The sequence below is a fragment of the Anomaloglossus baeobatrachus genome, chromosome 2, assembly GCF_048569485.1.
Source record: "Anomaloglossus baeobatrachus isolate aAnoBae1 chromosome 2, aAnoBae1.hap1, whole genome shotgun sequence".
Lineage (NCBI taxonomy): Eukaryota > Metazoa > Chordata > Amphibia > Anura > Aromobatidae > Anomaloglossus > Anomaloglossus baeobatrachus.
The window spans coordinates 298,046,682-298,067,407 of NC_134354.1; the positions used below are offsets into that span (position 1 = coordinate 298,046,682).

Consider the following 20,726-nt stretch of genomic DNA (forward strand, 5'->3'; position numbering starts at 1 on the left):
ATATTTAGAGTAATGATGAGCAATGATAATTTCCAATTTACATACATTAGTGATAGGAAAACGCAGTGGAGTAACTTAAAGCTCATGGGCCCCAATGCAGAAGCTTTAATGGGGCCCCCAATTATTACAAATCTTTAGTATTTTCTCATAGACCAAAGCAACTTTTTGGGCCCCTTAGGCCCCCAGGACCCAGGTGAGATTGCAACCCCTGCACCTATTGTTATTACACCCTTGATAATACGGCTGAAAAATTAGACAATGTATTAAAAAGAGGTCCTTTTCTTATACAATACAAATTGTCACACTTAAAAATCCAAATTATCTATATGTTAATTCTCAATCCTGATTGCAGCCACACAGGTTTGAATGGGATGAAAATATTTCCTGTGTATCTAAAGCTGTTTATAGATATAGAATATTTTTTTAATTTTTATGACTAACGATCCTATTTTTTATTTGGTCAAACCAGTCATTCTGAAATGTATCCTGAGTTTAAGATAGCACATCCTTCACATACAAAGTGTGTTATTCATTACCATTACATTCATAATCATCAATATATACATATTGTATAAATAGTATTAAGATTTAGGATATATTGGCTACATGAAAAGGTTGTTTCTTTCTACATATTTTCTAAGCATGTAGAAATTGTTAAGGCTCATTTACATTTTTAAAAAAAAAAAAAGGTGACATTGATCTTCTCATATCGGCTTATAATAGTATCACATTGCACACAAAAAAAGCACAAATTATTTTTAGTTACCCATGAATAAACATTAATGTATGTAACGCACTGTTGTCTTTATCTTCAGCTGCATACACATGCAGCATCATACTTTACAAAGAATGTAAATCCACAAAGCCAAAAAACCCAACTGGATCAGATTGCCATTACTATCGCTAATATTAACGAGAAGACCATGCATAAAAGGGCCTGTTCATATAGTCTCTTTACTCTCCTTAGGTAAAATACATGACAACATTTGCATGAACCTGAAGATTCTAGATATAAATAACTAAAGTACCGTAATATATATTTATTTTACACACTTATCAAGCACAATTAATGTCCACAACACTTTACAGACATCATCAATATGGTCCCCAATGGGGATCACAATCTACATTCCCTATAGAGTATATGTTCCCCAACTCCAATCCTCATGCCCACCTGTTGGAATCATCCCTGTGCAGGAGATAATTTAATCACCCATGCAATACTGAGGAAATCCTGAAAACATGCACTGTTGGTGGGCCTTGAGGACTGGAGTTGGGGAACACTGGAGTAGAGTATCCAGAGGAAACCCACACACTCGGGGAAATCATAAAAACTTCTTGCAGAAGTTCATGGTGGGATTTGAACCTGCTAACTACTGAGCCACATGCATACATCTGATAAAGGCAAGTTTTTCTCTCACCCTGTTGACAAAATATTTATTCATCTGATATCAGTGGAATTCCTAAGGAAACAGCCTGTAATCACTGTTGCTTTCAGCACTTATGTTCTTTATTTGCTATGCATGAAACTTGTATTCCTACCTCATGAAGCTGCAGTGGCATACGCACACTTTAAAAAAAATGTCTTAAATAGTTCACTCCCAGTCTTAAAGTGGCATCATGGGGAATGCCAGATCTCTTCTCTATCTGAAGATTATATGGTGTAATTAACCGAACTGTTCCTATAGTATATGTTAAATGGACTGTCCTGTAAATGATTTCATTCATCTACTGTACACATGCAAACATGTCAACGACAGACTGCTGGACACTCAGTTAAGCCTAATGAAATTGTGAAAGAATGCTACATTTTATATAAAAACCACGAAAATCGTAAAACTAAGATGAGATCAGGTAAAAGTTCGCAATCTTGATCAGAAAAAGTTTAGTGGCATATTGATTTTTACTGCCACGTGCATAATGTTAATTATTTGCTAATAATTACAGTAGAATTATTGTGATGCATGTAATATTTTTTTTTTTTTTAGTGAAGATCCATGGAGAGCTGCAAAGATGATTAAAGGATACATGCAGCAACATAACATTCCCCAAAGAGAAGTCGTTGATATTACTGGACTAAACCAATCACATCTTTCTCAACATCTTAACAAAGGAACTCCCATGAAAACCCAAAAACGTGCTGCTCTATATACCTGGTATGTCAGGAAACAAAGGGAAATTCTAAGACGTAAGTATTAAAGTACAAAGCCCAACTCCTGCAAGTTGTACTAGATATGAATCCAAATATTTACCAGCTACTTGAATGGCTTAAAACAACTTATCAGAATGTTTTCTTGTTGGGATCCCCAGCAATCAGCTGTAAGTGGGGAAACCCAGCTCAATGTTTTAAATTTCCATGAGGCTTGACCATAAAGAAACCAGAACATTACTTAGGGGTACTTTACACGCTGCGACATCGCTAGTGATTGCTAGCGATGTCGAGTGCGATAGCACCCGGCCCCGTCGCTCGTGCGACATTTGGTGCTCGCTGCTGTAGCGAACATTATCGCTACGGCAGCGTCACACGCACATACCTGGTCAGCAACGTCGCTGTGACTGCCGAACAGTCCCTCAAGGGGGAGGTGCGTTCGGCGTCATAGTGACGTCACTAAGCGGCCGGCCAATAGAAGCGGAGGGGCGGAGATGAGCGGGACGTAACATCCCGCCCACCTCCTTCCTTCCGCATTGCCGGTGGACGCAGGTAAGGAGATGTTCGTCGCTCCCGCGGTGTCACACACAGCGATGTGTGATGCCGCAGGAACGACGAACAACATCGTACTGGTGGCAGCAGCGATATTAAGGAAATGAACGACGTGTCATCGATAACCGTTTTGGAATGATTTTGCGATCGTTGATCGTCGCTCATTAGTGTCACACGCTGCGATGTCGCTACCGGCGCCGGATGTGCATCACTAACGATGTGACCCCGATGATATATCGGTAGCGATGTCGCAGCGTGTAAAGTACCCCTTAGTTTCTACTAATATCAATGAGCTGTATATGCAATACCCTGATACTCCAGGTTTTCCAGAGTGAGAAGCAACTCTGGGTAATAGATTTGGTTTTTGAACAGAGAATTTCCTCTCTTTCTGAAATTAAGATTTTAAAACCACTTTGATTAATTGAGATATTTGACACATGAAAACATATCTTTAGACAATTGCATGTGAATACAGTCATCATTTTCAGTTAAAAGCATAGAATTGACAGATAATTTCTCATAACTACTAATAAATTGTTCTCATTTAAATCTTGATTTCGATCACAGGACAGTTGCAAACTAGTACTCAAAATCATATAATTAAACCAACATTAATATTGGTCAAGATGAATACCTTTCAATCAATCAACCAATAATCAGCCATAAATACATACAGCATATAAATAAGATATATCTATCTATCTATCTCTATATCTATCTATCTATCTATCTATCTATATATATATATATATATATATATATATATATACACACACACACACTACAGACCAAAAGTTTGGACACACCTTCTCATTCAAAGAGTTTTCTTTAGGCCTGAAACACACATCCGTGAAACACGTGCGTGTTTGGTCCGTTTCCGTATATACCGGAGACACGGCCAAACGTGCACCAATGTTATTTAATGTTTGAGGACACATCTGAGTTATGTGACTGACAGCAGCTGATCACGCTACTCACCTCATTTGTTGCGTGGAGCTGACAGGAGCGGCGGTGTATTCTGCTGCTCCTGTCACCTTCATGCAGCAGAGCTGGATGCGACGCTGGAGGTCCGTGGATTACGACGGACATGGAGGGCTTTGTTGGGGTTAATAAATTGGAAATGAGGTAATTTGTTAGTGTTTTTTATTTCTAATAAAGGATTTTTCGGGTGTATCTGTTTTTTAACTGTAACTTACAGATTAATCATGGAAGGTACCTCGGGGAGACGCCTGACATGATTAATCTAGGATTTAGTGGCAGCTATGGGATACCATTAACTCCTTATTAACCCGATTGCCAATGCACCAGGGCAAATCGGGAAGAGCCGGGTACAGTCCCAGAACTGTCGCATATAATGTATGCGGCAATTCTGGGCATCTGCTGGCTGATATTGTTAGGCTGGGGGGCTCCCCAGAACGTGGGGCTCCCCATCCTGAGAATACCAGCCTGCAGCCGTATGGCTTTATCTGGCTGGTATTAAAATAGGGGGGGGACCGCATGCCAGCTGCTGTGATTGGGTGCAGTGACACAGCTGTCACTCAGCGTGGTGGGCGTGTGTGACTGCAACCAATCACAGGCGCCTGTGGGCGGGTAAAGCGGTTAAGCAGGGAATACAAAATTGATTAATGAGCGGCCGGCTTTTTCAAAATAGTAAAAGCCGCCGGAGTTTTTATAACAGCCGTGCAGCGCCGCGCTGGAGATCAGGGAACGGTAAGTATGAGAGAGGGCTGCTCAATTCAGTCACTCGGGATTAGCCGTCACCGGTGAGTCCTTCACGGGTGACCACTAATCAGTACGTGGCACACAGACAGAGCCGCGGCATGACAATGAAGTTGGGTGAAGTTCACCCGAGTTCATTCTCATCGCGCAACTGTCTGCTGTCAGCCGACATGTATCAACGACATTGTGCATCACACACAGACACGGAACATTTCACACGGGCAACACACACACATGTCAGTTATTTCACTCACGCACACACGGACATTCCACACGCACATACAACTAGCATACGGGATACACACGCAGGCCACACATACCATAAAAACGGACCTAAAAAACGGAAAACGGACCCGAAAAACGGCCCGTTTTACACGGACGTAGTTTTAACGGTTGTGTGTTGGAGCCCTTATTTTCAGGACTCTGAAAATTGTAGATTCACATTGAAGGCATCAAAACTATGAATTACATGACATGTGGAATGAAATACTTAAAGTGTGAAACAATTGAAAATATGTCTTATATTCTAGGTCCTTAAAAGTAGCCACCTTTTGCTTTCATTACTACTTTGCACACTCTTGGCATTCTTTTGATGAGCTTCAAGAGGTAGTCACCGGAAATGGTTTTCCAACACTCTTGAAGGAGATCCCAGAGATGCTTCGCATTTGTTGGCCCTTTTGCCTTCACTCTGCGGTCCAGCTCACCCCAAACCATCTCGATTAGGTTCAGGTCTGGTGACTGTGGAGACCAGGTCATCTGGCGTACACCCCATCACTCTCCTTCTTGGTCAAATAGCCCTTACACAGCCTGGAGGTGTGTTTGGGGTCATTGTCCTGTTGAAAAATAAATGATGGTCTAACTAAACGCAAACCGCATGGAATAGCACGCCGCTGCAAGATGCTGTGGTAGGCATGCTGGTTCTGTATGCCTTCAATTTTTAATCAATCCCCATCAGTGTCACCAGCAAAACACCCCCACACCATCACACCTCCTCCTCCATGCTTCACGGTGGGAACTAGCCATGTAGAGTCCATCCGTTCACCTTTTCTACACAGACACGGTGGTTGGATCCAAAGATCTGAAATTTGGACTCATCAGACCAAAGCACAGATTTCCACTGGTCTAATGTTTATTCCTTGTATTCTTTAGCCCAAACAAGTCTCTTCTGATTGTTGCCTGTCCTTAGCAGTTTTTTCCTAGCAGCTATTTTACCATGAAGGCCTGCTGCACAAAGTCTCCTCTTAACAGTTGTTCTAGAGATGAGAAGGTGTGTCTAAACTTTTGGTCTGTACTGTGTGTGTGTATATGTATAATATATATATATATATATATATATATATATATATATATATATATATATATATATATATATATATATATATATATTAGTATATATTTCAGTCATGGCTCAAAGTGTTGGCACCCTTGAAATTCTTTCAGGAAATTAAATATTTCTCCCAGAAAATTATTGCAATTACACGTTTTGTGATACCCATATATATTTCCTTTGTGTGTATTGGATCAACAAAAACAAAACAGAAAAAGGCAAATTGGATATAATTTCACACGAGACCCCAAAAAAAGGCTGAAGAAAATTATTGGCACCTTTCCACAATTGTGGGAAAACAACTTTATTTCAAGCTCTTTCAAAAGCACCTGTGGCAAGTAACAGGTGTGGGCAATAGGAATATCACACCAGAAACCAGATAATAAGGGGAGAAGTGAACTCAATCTTGGCATTGTGTGTCTTTGTATGCAACGCTAAGCATAGGGAACAGAAAGAGGAGAAGGTAACTGTTTTGGGGACTTGAGAACCAATATTTTTAACAATTATCAACAATCTCGAGGTTACAAATCCATCTCTAGAGATCTTGATGTTCCTTTGTCCATGGTGCGCAACATAATCAAAAAGTGTAGAACCCATGGCACTATAGCTAATCTCTCTGGACGTGGACAACATAGAAAAATTGATGAAAGTTGCAATGCAGGATAGTCCAGTTGGTGGATAAGCAATCCCAATCAAGTTTTAAATAAATTCAAGCTGTCCTGCAGGCTTAGGGTACATCAGTGCCAGCACGAACTATACGTATACATTTGAATGAAATGAAACACTATGGCAAGAGACCCAGGAAGAGCCCACTGCTGACATAAAGACATAAAAAGCTTGACTGCAGTTTGCGAAAATGTATGTAAGTAAGCCAAAATCCTTCTGGTAAAGTATCTTGTGGACAGATGGGAACAAAATAGAGTTTTTTGGTAAAGCACATTATTCTACTGTTTACTGAAAACAGAATGAGGCCTACAAGGAAAATAACATTGTGCCGCATGTCAAATATGGTACTGGGTGCCTTGATTGTACGCAAGGCATCATGAAATTTGAAGATTACCAAAGGATTTTGGGTCACAATGTAGTACCCAATGCCAGAAAGCTGGGTTTGTGTCTTCGAGCAGGACAAAGACCAAAATTATACTTAAAGAAGCATCCAGAAATGAATGGAAACAAAGCACTGGGCAGGTATGAAAAGGCCAGCAATGAATCTTGATCTAAATCCCATTGAATTGCTGTTGGGAGAAGGCACCTTTCAAATAAGAGACCTGGAGCAGTTTGCAAAAGAAGAGTCATCCAAAATTCGACTTGCATATAGTTACATAGTTACTTAGGTTGAAAAAAGACCTAGGTCCATCTAGTTCAACCTTCCTCCACCAATTCTACATTTGGTCACTAAGGCGGGCTTTGCACACTACGACATCGCAGGTGCGATGTCGGTGGCGTCAAATTGAAAATGACGTACTTCCGGCATCGCATGCGACATCGTAGTGTGTAAGGCTCGATGATACGATTAACGAGCGCAAAAGCGTCGTAATCGTATCATCTGTGCAGCGTCGGCGTAATCCATGATTACGCTGACGCGACGGTCCAATGTTGTTCCTCGCTCCTGCGGCTGCACACATCGCTGTGTGTGAAGCCGCAGGAGCGAGGAACATCTACCGGCGTCACTGCGGCTTCCGTAGGATATGCAGAAGGAAGGAGGTGGGTGGGATGTTTACATCCCGCTAATCTCCGCCCCTCCGCTCCTATTGGCCGCCTGCCATGTGACGTCGCAGTGACGCCATACGACCCTCCCCCTTAATAAGGAGGCGGGTCGCCGGCCAGAGCGACGGTCGCAGGACGGGTGAGTCCATGTGAAGCTGCCGTAGCGATAATGTTCGCTACGGCAGCTATCACAAGGATATCGCAGTTGCGACGGGGGCGGGGACTATCGCGCTCGGCATCGCAGCATCGGCTTGCGATGTAGTAGTGTGCAAAGTGCCCCTAAGTCATTTATAACAATGTTGTGTGTACTGAGGAAATCATCAGAGGTGTAAGAAGTTTTTTTTATGAATTAAAGGAAGTGATTGATTGCAGTTATTTATTCCGAGGGGTGTTTAACCAAATATTGAGCTGAGGGTGGCAAAAAAATTGTCCCGCTAATTTTTGGAGCTTTGTGTGAAATTATGTCAATTTGAATTTTTTGAGTGTTTTTGTGTTGTTCCAATAGACACAAAGGTAATAATCGTGTATAATAAAATGTGTGAATGCAATAATTTTCTAAGAAAAATACTTTATCTTCTGGAACAAATGCAAGGGTGCTTAACTTTTGGCCATGACTTGACTGAAAGAAAAAATTATATATATATATATATATATATATATATATATATATATATATATATATATACATATATAAATCTTTCATCTGTTGCAGTAGGTTTCCTTGGCTTACTACTATGTTTATTGTCCTCAACACTTCCCATTTGTTGGTGTCCTAAAAAGTGAATAATGCAGGTATATCCTTATTCATCATGTAATATAATTATGGAGACATATGCTTGGCTTCAAATTTATAGCCAGACAGCTGGGAAAAGCCATACCTTCAAGCTATGTTTTGTCTGAAACGCCGAAGAATTTCAGAGAAAAACATACCTGGCTGTAATTGTCCAGCCAGGCTATTTATGATTTCATGCTGCCAGTGGCTTGGCAGCATGAATTGATTGACAGATTCCATTTAAGGAGTCTTGGAAATGATGATATGGCTCCCCCCATATTCATGATCTCAAAATTATAAAGTCTGTCTGCGATTACATGAAGATGCAGCACATCCTTCCAGAAATAGAGTTGTATATAGCCAGTAGTGATGAGCGAGTACTAAAAAGCTCGGGTGCTCGAAGCTCGGGCCGAGCCTCCCAAGATACTCGTGTACTCGGGCCGAGCAACGAGCCCAATGTTATCCTATGGGAGACCCGAGTATTTTTGTGAAATGACCCCCCGGCAGCATGGAGAAACCCTAAAAATGGCACAAAAGTCTCAGAAGAGTGCTCAAATGACATGGCAACAGCATGGGGAAGACCCCTTGAAGCATTTATCACTGAAAAGTCACAGCTGTGAACAATTTTGTCCGCGTTTTACGCCATTTTTACGGACTCACCAGAAAACCTTCCAAAATGACCCCAAAATGATTTTTCATGGCGGAAATGTTAAGGGCACATACCCAATAGTGAGATAGAGCTGGTGTATGTTACTTTTTGAGATTAATACATGAAAGATTTTACGTGAAAACATTGTGTGGCACTCCGATGTCCCTGAGAAGAGACGTACATGAAGGCCTCTTGAGTCTAATGTGCCCATTTTGAGGAAGTGAGTCTTTGTAGTATTTTCCTTTGCCAGGGCAGTCCAAAATTGTGAGGTTCACCAATGCCCCTGCATACAGACGTGCATGAGGGCCTGTAAACCTGAAGTGCCCATTGTAAGGAAGTGGGTCTATTTCAGTATAGCCCTTTGCCAGGGCAGCCAAAAATTGGGAGGCTCCACATTGTCCCTGGATAGAGACGTGCATGATGGCCTGTAAACCTGAAGTGCCCATTGTAAGGAAGTGGGTCTATTTCAGTATAGCCCTTTGCCAGGGCAGCCAAAAATTGGGAGGCTCAACATTGTCCCTGGATAGAGACGTGCATGATGGCCTGTAAACCTGAAGTGCCCATTGTAAGGAAGTGGGTCTATTTCAGTATAGCCCTTTGCCAGGGCAGCCAAAAATTGGGAGGCTCCACATTGTCCCTGGATAGAGACGTGCATGAGGGCCTGTAAACCTGAAGTGCCCATTGTAAGGAAGTGGGTCTATTTCAGTATAGCCCTTTGCCAGGGCAGCCAAAAATTGGGAGGCTCCACATTGTCCCTGGATAGAGACGTGCATGAGGGCCTGTAAACCTGAAGTGCCCATTGTAAGGAAGTGGGTCTATTTCAGTATAGCCCTTTGCCAGGGCAGCCAAAAATTGGGAGGCTCCACATTGTCCCTGGATAGAGACGTGCATGAGGGCCTGTAAACCTGAAGTGCCCATTGTAAGGAAGTGGGTCTATTTCAGTATAGCCCTTTGCCAGGGCAGCCAAAAATTGGGAGGCTCCACATTGTCCCTGGATAGAGACGTGCATGATGGCCTGTAAACCTGAAGTGCCCATTGTAAGGAAGTGGGTCTATTTCAGTATAGCCCTTTGCCAGGGCAGCCAAAAATTGGGAGGCTCCACATTGTCCCTGGATAGAGACGTGCAAGAGGGCCTGTAAACCTGAAGTGCCCATTGTAAGGAAGTGGGTCTATTTCAGTATAGCCCTTTGCCAGGGCAGCCAAAAATTGGGAGGCTCCACATTGTCCCTGGATAGAGACGTGCATGAGGGCCTCAAAACATTAAGTGTCCATTTTAAGGAAGTGGGTGTATTATAGTATAGCCCTTAGGCAGGGCAGCCAAAAATTGGGAGGCTCCACGTTGTCCCTGGGTAGAGACGTGCATGAGGGCCTCAAAACATTGTTCCCATTGCAAAGGAGCGGGTCTCCTGTCGTTGTAATGTCCATTCTGCAAAGAATGGGCGAAAAAATTTACCACTGGGGGTATACCTGAAACAAAGGCCTAAGTATTGCAATTTGTAACGGTCATCATCATGGTGGCGCATGAGGAGAAGGAGGAGCAGTCCAGCGATTATCCAAAGTCCAGAAGTGTGTACCCATGGGTGAGTGGAGGTACATGGCAAACTTTAAATTCCGCTCTCATTTGCTGGTGGTGTGGTGAAGTCTGTCCCAATCCAACCCTTGTTCATCTTGATCAGAGTCAGCCTGTCAGCATTTTCAGTTGACAGGCGGGTGCGTTTATCTGTAATGATTCCACCTGCGGCACTAAAAACACGCTCTGACAAAACGCTAGCAGCAGGGCAGGCCAGGACTTCCAAGGCGTAGAGAGCCAATTCATGCCACGTGTCCAGCTTGGATACCCAATAATTGTAAGGCACATAGGAATGTCGGAGTACAGTTGTTCGATCTGCAAGGTACTCCTTCAGCATCTGGGCAAACTTAGGATTTCTTGTGGCACTACCCCGCACCTCAGGGGCTGTGGTACGTGAGGGGCTGAGAAAACTGTCCCACATCTTAAAGACTGTTCCCCTACCTCTGGCGGATTGGACTTGTGCCTCTCTCGGCTGTACGCCTCGGTTGTCCACTGATTCCTGACCTATGCCGCTAGCGTTTTGTGAGGGGAATGCTTTGCCTACTTCCGTGAGTATGGCCTTCCGGAACTGCTGCATTTTGGTTGACCTCTCCTCCACGGGAATAAGAGACAAAAAGTTCTCCTTGTAGCGTGGGTCTAACAGTGTTACCAACCAGTAATGATTGTCGGCCAAGATGTTCTTAACGCGAGGGTCACGAGACAGGCAGCTTACCATAAAGTCAGCCATGTGCGCCAGACTCTTAACAGCCAGGACTTCAGTAGCCTGACCAACAAGATGACTGAACATGCTGTCCTCCTCCTCCTCCTCCTCCTCATCTACCCTGTCCTCTGGCCAGCCACGCTGAACCGAGGATATGACTGGTGTGCATGTCATATCCTCAATTTGGCCGGAGAGTTGCTCCATGTCTTCATCCTCCTCCTCGTCATAGTCCTCCACTGCACGTTGTGATGAGACGAGGCTGGGCTGTGTGTTATCACCCACACCCACTACTGTTTCTTGCTGCAACTCATCGCGCTCCGCCTGCAATGCATCATGTTTGTTTTTCAGCAGAGACCGTTTTAGAAGGCAGAGTAGCGGTATGGTGACGCTAATAATGGCGTCATCACCACTCACCATCTTGGTGGAGTCCTCAAAGTTTTGGAGGATGGTACATAGGTCTGACATCCATCTCCACTCCTCAGGTGTTATGTGTGGAGTTTGACCCATTTCCCGACGGCTTAGGTGATGCAGGTACTCAACAACTGCCCTCTTCTGCTCACATATCCTGACCAACATGTGCAGAGTTGAATTCCAACGCGTGGGGACATCACACACCAGTCTGTGAGCCGGAAGATGCAAACGGCGCTGAAAGCCGGCAAGGCCGGCTGAAGCAGTAGGTGACTTTCGAAAATGTGCAGACAGGCGGCGAACTTTTACCAGCAGATCAGACAGCTCTGGGTATGACTTTATAAACCGCTGAACCACGAGGTTGAGCACATGGGCCACGCATGGAACATGTGTCAGCTGGCCTCGCCTCAAAGCCGCCACCAGGTTCCGGCCATTGTCACACACGACCTTTCCTGGCTTTAGGTTCAGAGGTGTGAGCCAGTGATCTGCCTGCTGTTTCAGAGCTGTCCACAGCTCTTCTGCATTGTGGGGTTTGTCACCTATGCAGATTAGCTTCAGCACAGCCTGTTGCCGCTTCGCCGAGGCAGTGCTGCAGTGCTTCCAGCTTGTGACTGGTGTGGAGGGCACAGTGGATGAGGATGCGCAGGAGGAGGAGGAGGCTGAAGAGCATGACATTCCGGAGCTGTAGAGTGTGGGTGAAACACTGACTGAGGTAGGGCCTGCAAACCTTGGTGTGGGAAGGACGTGTTCCGTCCCTCGCTCAGACTGGGTCCCAGCTTCCACAATATTAACCCAGTGTGCCGTCAACGAGATGTAGCGGCCTTGCCCACAAGCACTTGTCCAAGTGTCTGTGGTTAGGTGGACCTTGGGTGAAACAGCGTTGTTCAGGGCACGTGTGATGTTTTGTGACACGTGGTTATGCAACGCGGGGACGGCACACCGGGAGAAATAGTGGCGGCTGGGGACCGAGTAACGTGGGACAGCTGCCGCCATCAGGTCACGGAATGCTTCTGTCTCCACCAGCCTAAAAGGCAACATTTCCAGCGCAAGCAGTCGCGAAATGTTAGCATTTAGAACTGTGGCATGTGGGGTGTTGGCAGTGTATTTGCGCCTGCGTTCAAAGGTTTGCTGAATGGATAACTGAACGCTGCGCTGGGACAAGGACGTGCTTGATGATGGTGTTCTTTCTGCGTAGGCAACTGCAGGTGCAGGAGTGGAGGAGGCTTGTTCGCAGGCAGCATGGACAGAGGATTGGCTCGCATGCACAACCAGCGAAGACGTAGCAGTGACATCAGCAAGCACTGCTCCTCGACTCTGTTGTACTTCCCACAAAGTCGGGTGCTTGGCTGACATGTGCCTGATCATGCTGGTGGTGGTCAGGCTGCTAGTTTTGGTACCCCTGCTGATGCTGGCACGGCAGGTGTTGCAAATGGCCTTTTTTGAATCATCTGGATCCAACTTAAAAAACTGCCAGACTCGGGAAGACCTAACATTTGTACAGGCACCTTCTGTCGTCGTGTTGTTCCGGGGAACGGTTGCCTGACTTCTGCCTGGGGCCACCACCCTGCTTCTTACTGCCTGTTGTGATGCTACGCCTCCCTCCCCCTGTGCACTGCTGTCCTCGCTCTGCATATCCTCCTGCCAGGTTGGGTCAGTTACTGGATCATCCACCACGTCGTCTTCCTCTTCCGCACCCTGCTCCTCCTCCTGACTTCCTGACAATTGTGTCTCATCATCGTCCACCACTTGTTGGGACACGTTGCCAACTTCGTGAGAACGTGGCTGCTCAAATATTTGGCTATCTGTACAGACGATCTCCTCATGACCCACTTCAATATGAGCTGGCGAGAGGCCAGAATGTGTGAATGGAAACGTGAACAGCTCTTCCGAGTGTCCAAGTGTGGGATCATTAATGTCCGAGGAGGACGTGTACTCAGCCTGGTGGTAGGAAGGAGGATCAGGTTCAGAAATGTGCGGTGCAGTATCACGGCTACTGACACTTGACCGTGTGGAAGACAGAGTGTTTGTGGTGGTGCCAATCTGACTGGAAGCATTATCTGCTATCCAACTAACAACCTGTTGACACTGGTCTTGGTTCAAGAGCGGTGTACTGCTGCGGTCCCCAAGAATTTGGGACAGGACGTGCGAGCGACTAGATGTGGCCCTTTGTTGTGGCGAAATTAGAGCTTGCCCACGACCTCGGCCTCTGCCTGCACCACCATCACGTCCACTTCCTTGTTCCTTGCCAATGCCCTTGCGCATTTTGCAATGCTGTGCACTGCTGACGTGTATATTCACTACTTGTGCGTTATATCAAAGTTTCTGGAAATTGCACACAAGTGCACCTGTACGCTGCCACCAACAGGCACACACGTGCGGTTTTAAAAACCAAGCACGGACGCAATAAGAACCTAACAGGTTTTTTTGGGGAGCGACAATTACAGACAAGTCAGACACTATCTGGACTGTTTTACACTGTGTACACCAGCCCCAGATATGATGAAGGCTGGTATACGGTCACCACTACCCTGCCTGCCTGCCTGCCTGTATACTGGTACAATAGTCCTGACAAGGACTCTTTTGGTCACTAGCCTGTATTCAGACCTGGATATACCCTGCCTGTATATAGCAACAATAGTCCTGAGAAGGACTCTGCTACTGTACTCCGACCTGGCTATACCCTGCCTGCCTGTATACAACTAGAATAGTCCTGAGAAGGACTTTTGGTCACACTGTTTGCAGCCCTGCAACTGAAAAAGCTATAAAGGGCCGCAAAGCTTTCCCTGAATCAGCGACACTCTCCCTGCACTGACAGTCTGGATAGCTGTGAGCACAGCACAGCGCGCCGGCTGATATAAAGGCTCGGTCACGCTGTGCAGGCCGGCCAATCACTGCAATTCCACAACTAACAGGGATGTGGCATTGCAGTGGTCTGCCAGCCAATCCCTGCATGAGGGCTGGCTCTCAAAAGAGCGCCAACATGCAGAAATGAAGACCACGAGTACAGCACGAGTATCGCGAGATTACTCGGTCCCCGCCGAGCAGCCCGAGTACAGCGATACTCGTGCGAGTACCGAGTAGTGACAAGCATGCTCGCTCATCACTAATAGCCAGGATAAGTAAAAGCTTTAATACATGACTAATTATCTGATACTTATAATTCCTCACCACTGAAACTCTCCAGTATTTTCTTTACACATACAGTGGTGCTTGAACATCTTGTTAATCCTTCAGCATTTTCTACATTTGACCTTAAACTACATCAGATTTTCACACAAGTCGTAAAAGTAGATATATATATAACAAAATGATCAAGTATCACATTTCTGTGAATGGCAAAGAATGCAAAGCTTTAGAATTAATAGATAATTTGAAGGTGATCTATCAAAGTCTGATCTTCAGGAGGGATAAAGCAACAAAGATCACATCAAATTTCCATATATTGTTTTAATCATTAAATCCTCTGCTTTCTGAAAGACTGGAGGAAAGCATGCCAAGACGCATGAAAGCTGTGATTAAATATTATGGTAAATGCACAAAATATTGATTTCTGAACTCTTCCTGAGTTGAAACATTATTAGTATTGTTGTTTTTAAATGATTATGAACTTGTTTTCTTTGCATTATTTGAGGTTGTCTGAAAGAAATGCATTTTTTTTATTATTTTGACAATTTCTTATTTTTAGAAAATAAATACAACATTTTTTGCTTGGAAATTCGGAGACATGTTGTCAGTAGTTTATAGAATAAAAGAACAATTTACATTTTACTCAAAAATATACCTATAAAGAGAAAAATCAGAAAATTGGAAAAAGCTGTATATTACATAGTACCGTATTTTTCGGACTATAAGATGCACTATTTCCCCCCAAATGTTGGGGAAAAGGGGGTGCGTCTTAAGCGGGCTGTACACGCAACGACATCGCTAACGAGATGTCGTTGGGGTCACGGAATTCATGACGCACATCCGGCCTCGTTAGCGACGTCGTTACGTGTGACACGCAGAAACGACCGTTAACGATCAAAATTACTTACCAAATAGTTGATCATTGACCAGTCATTCCTATCCCGAATATCGTTGCTGCTGCAGGTACGATGTCGTTCGTCGTTCCTGCGGCAGCAAACATCGCTATGTGTGACACCGCAGGAACGAGGAACATCACCGTACCTGCGGCCGCCCGCAAGGAGGAGGGAAGAAGGTGGGCGGGATGTTCGGCCCGCTCATCTCCGCCCTTCCGCTTCTATTGGGAGGCCGCTTAGTGACACCACTGTGACGCCGAACGAAGGAGGCGGTTCGCCGGCCACAGCGACATCGCTAGGCAGGTAAGTACGTGTGACGGGTGTAAGCGATGTTGTGCGCCACAGGCAGCGATTTGCCCGTGATGCACAACCGACGGGGGCTGTGTGTAAAGCCCGCTTTATAGTCTGAATGTAGGGTATGGTTGCGGGGAATGAGGTTGCTGTGGTGAAGCAGGTCATCGGCGGCATGCGTAGGCTGTAGTAGCGCCTCCCGCCCATCATCTCTCAGCGCTGAAGCCGATGCAGACAGGTGGGAGGGATAATGCGCATAATAAAGAGCCAGCCCGCGTGATCACCCCTGCCAACTACAGCCTGGAGTGATCATGTGCGGCTGTATTCACTGCTCCCCGCGCATCATCATCAGTGCGGGGTGCAGTGAATAAGTATACTCACCCATCACCGTTGAATGCAGCATCGCGATGTCCTCCTGTCTGCCGACCGCTACTGTGCGTGGAGACTAACGGTGAGCACAGCGATGATGTCATCCCTGTGCTCACCGCTCTCCACATACATCAGTGGGCGGCAGACAGGAGGACATCGCGATGCTGCAGGGAATGGTGACTGCTCCACACAGGTCAGCGGCGCTGCTGCTGACACAGACAGGAAGACGAGGAAAGGTGAGTATAAACGTTTACTTTTTTTTATGTGTCACAGGATGCAGGCCGTATACCAGGATGGCAGTATATAGCAGAATGGGGGTATATACCAGCATGGCAGTATATAGCAGGATGGGGGTACATAGCAGGATGAGGGCATATACCAGGATGGCAGTAAATCCTGGTAAATGTAGCAGGATGGGGGCTGTACCAGGATGGTGGTGTGGCGTCCTGGACTAGCCAGGTCGTCACAGGTAACACACACACACCCCCACCCCCACTAGACAGTAACATTAGCCAAACACAAAACCCTTGTTGTCTCCCTCCAGGGGCTGATGTCCACACCAGGTGGGCGGAGCCAAGCGGTTGGCCCCGCCCACCGAGGAGTTCACAGGCCTGGAGGCGGGAAAAGTGACAGTTTAGTCTTGGAGGTTGAAGTGAGAGGAGTAAAGTGGAGAGTGTCTGGGTTTGTGGCCCAGGCACTGACAACAAGGTTGGTAGACGGTGGTGGCCGTCTGCAGGAGTGGTGAATCAATGCGGAACTGTAGGGACGGGCGACGGCCCGCCGATACCGACCGGGGAGCGAAGTGAAGCCAACACACCCAGGCAGGGCCATCGGACCCTGGCTAGGCTTGGAGCCGCCGTCAACAGTCAAATCCGAGTGTGACAGGAACCCCAAGGGTTCCCTAACAGCCAAAGACCCATTAGAAGGCAACCACCCGCACCGTGAGGGTAAACAGCTACCGCCTAAGGCTAGAGACCCAAGGGCCAGCGCCTGTGGGCAAATGGGCTCCTCCGGCACCCATACACTGGGGAGCGGACTACCGTTGGGAACCCATCGTAGTCAAGACAGTACACTAAGGTGCAGGGAAAGACAGCCGCCATCACCTGTCCGGGGAGAGACACAGCAGCCAGCTGCGGGACCCATCCAGCCGTTTGGTTTACCGAGGACTTTGTACATCTCTTGCTGAGTGAGTACGCCCGTGCCATCCGGCACCGCGCCGTACTGCCCCTGCAACCCTGCACCTCACCAACCCTGCCTCCCCGTCACACCACCGGGCCCCGGGACCACCGACCCCTACCCACGGAGGGGGAAAACAACATCCCAGCTGCTCCCTACCATCGCTCCCGGGATTCCCGTCACCAGCAACGGTGGTGCCCTTCTTCACCACAACCCGTGGGTGGCGTCACGGACTAAATCCCCCAAACCAACCACCCTTTTCACTCACGGGCAAGGAGCGCTGCTTGAGTCCCCGGAGCTGGCCCACCGCTCGAGCCACCGAGCAGCAGCCGCAGCAGCGCCGGACCCAAGCATTAGCGAGCGCATCCGGCGGCGTCCTCCCCGCCCGCGACAACTTGGCGTCTGCGAACAGAATTGAACCCATCTACTTACGAGTATAAGTGCGCCTTGCAGTCCCTGCCGGCTGTGTCCGGCCGAAAATTTTGAAACGCCTTCATCTTTGGCGCGAAAATCTCCCGCTCGAGCGTCTTCTCCGAGCAGGGAAGGCGTGAAAGCGAAGCCCCGCCCCCAACAAGCGGAAGTGCTGAAGAGAACCAAGGGGGAGCGGGTGTGGGTCTGCCTAATGTAGCTGAGGCTATAAAAGCGGGGACGCCAGGACTCTGCAAACATTTGGTTCCTGGAAGCCTGCCAGCAAGCATGTCCATTCCATCCGGTGATGCCGAGATTCCCGAGCCCACGCCAGGAACAGCGGCGTGGGTGGAAGCCTGGACCGCACAAATGTGCTGCTGCCTTCAAACCCAGGTCCGGTTCTTGATGGAGCGCTGGGTGGCCGAGATGGAGGAAGTGGCGGCGGCCGTGCGGAGACGCGAGGTGGAGGCAGTGTTGGAGGAGCGGGTAAGCGACCCACGCCCCTGTGTCCGAGAAGGACCGGCCGCTGCGGCTGAGGGGCCCAGCCTGCACCCGCTCACCCTCCTGCCTCCCCCGTCATCCATACCAGTTGCTGTTGCCCCTCCGCTCGGACCGCTACCTCCACCACCGGTAGCGGAATCAAACCCGTCCGCCCTAGAGGACCGACCTGGGTGCATTGTCTGTGAACGGCCCGTATCCCTCCCGCTGCCATGGAAGATACCGCGGGAGGCGTCCGTCCGCGACAAGAAGCCGTCGGCCCCGGAAGTGGCCGCACCCGAGACCGTCCCGGCTCCGGCAGTCCGCCCGGCTGTGGAAGAACCGGCCGCTGAAGGCCCAACCGGTGAGGCCAGCTGTCCCCGAGTCCCGCGCCTCGGCTGAGGCTGCGCTGGGCTGCCACTGCAAAGCCGCAGTACAGGCCACGTCACCGCAGGACACCCACGAGAGAGTACCGGTCGTGGCCGATGTGGGTGCGGTGCAGCGGGGCCCGGCCCGAGTGCAGAGGTCTGACAACACCCCTTATTGGGACAGGGAACCAAGCCAGTTGGGCCGAGAGACTGCCGCCCGGGAGCAGCAGAGGGCCGAAGTGATGGCGCGCGTGATTAGAGAAAAGGACGCACTCTGCCATGCCACCTTTCGGGTGCGGGGCCCGGTGTACGAGGGCCAAGTCCAGCAGTTTGACACGCGACGGAGGTTCGGTTTCATCTACGAGGCGGGCCTGGAGGCCGAAGTGTTTGTGGCCCGCCGCGATGTGAACTCACACCTTCCCACGGGCCACCCAGGTCGCGACCTGTTGCCGGGCGACCTGGTAACCTACACTCGACACTGCGGGGAGAGGGGCTGGTTCGCCCTCGATGTTAAGCAAAGGAAGAGCCGCGGTGTGCAGTTGCGGCCCCAGCCCCCTCCTACACTGAGCCGTCCGGATCTTGAGCTGGAGGAGGTCCTGGATGAGTGTGACCTCAAGTAGTGGCAGCGGTTCTCCGTTGCAACCAAGTTGTCCCCGTTGGGACCCTCAGCAGAGTGAATGAATCAAAATCAACCGAGTTTCACCTGATTGTAGTCAGTGATTATTCCGGCCGTTGCCGGCAAGTTGTCCCAGGAGGGACTCTGTGTGTTTTTGCCACCCACATGAGAAACTACTCATGAACACGGCCGAGAGCTTGCAGGCCACCCACGAACTTGTGGGCTTGTAAATAGTTTTGTAGGATGGAAACCATTGCCGCCTCCGGAGAGGCAGATTGGAGGAAGGGCCCGCAGCAGAGCAGGCTGGGGCCCGGCCACCACCAGGACCGGTGGCCATCCTCCGGGGGTCAGGGGTCCCCCTTGGACGTGTGGTCCCCTGAAGTGACAGTCGGGTGCGAGTTACCGTACCCGTTCCCGCTAGGGCAGCCTGAACCTGGACTGGGGCCAAGGGGTGCTACCCACTTCTTAGGGGCAGCATCAGGGCTAGGTTGCTTGGGTGGGAGAGCGGAAGACATCCGTCCGTCCGTCATTATTAAAAATGTTTTTATGTGTAACGTTTGAAGTGACCTGACAAGAATGCTTATGTTTGATATGTTGATATGTTATTTATATTTTCCAGTTTTGAAAAATAAAATCGGTGATGGACGGGCAGCCCGCGGATGGTCTGCATTTCACCAAGGGGAAATGTGGCGCCCTGGACTAGCCAGGTCGTCACAGGTAACACACACACACCCCCACCCCCACTAGACAGTAACATTAGCCAAACACAAAACCCTTGTTGCCTCCCTCCAGGGGCTGATGTCCACACCAGGTGGGGCGGAGCCAAGCGGTTGGCCCCGCCCACCGAGGAGTTCACAGGCCTGGAGGCGGGAAAAGTGACAGTTTAGTCTTGGAGGTTGAAGTGAGAGGAGTAAAGTGGAGAGTGTCTGGGTTTGTGGCCCAGGCACTGACAACAAGGTTGGCAGACGGTGATGGCCGTCTGCAGGAGTGGTGAATCAACGCGGAACCATAGGACCGGGGACGGGCGACGGCCCGCCGGTACCGACCGCGGAGCGAAGTGAAGCCAGCACACCCAGGCAGGGCCATCGGACCCCGGCTAGGCTTGGAGCTGCCGTCAACAGTCAAATCCGAGTGTGACAGGCACCCCAAGGGTTCCCTAACAGCCAAAGACCTATTAGAAGGCAACCACCCGCACCGTGAGGGTAAACAGCTACCGCCTAAGGCTAGAGACTCAAGGGCCAGCGCCTGCGGGCAAACGGGCTCCTCCGGCACCCATACACCGGGGAGCGGACTACCGTTGGGAACCCATCGTAGTCAAGACAGTACACTAAGGTGCAGGGAAAGACAGCCGCCATCACCTGTCCGGGGAGAGACACAGCAGCCGGCTGCGGGACCCATCCATCCAGCCGTTTGGTTTACCGAGGACTTTGTGCATCTCTTGCTGAGTGA

General features: G+C 48.4%; 1 protein-coding gene across 1 annotated transcript in view; it reads left to right on the forward strand.

Moving 5' to 3' along the window:
- Nucleotides 1-20,726, forward strand: part of HNF1B (HNF1 homeobox B) — a 307,877-nt gene that overhangs the window by 6,214 nt on the left and 280,937 nt on the right. The window contains exon 2 of the mRNA XM_075335856.1: nt 1,989-2,188. Within this exon, the coding sequence (XP_075191971.1) occupies nt 1,989-2,188 (200 nt within the window). The remainder of the gene's footprint in view (nt 1-1,988; nt 2,189-20,726) is intronic.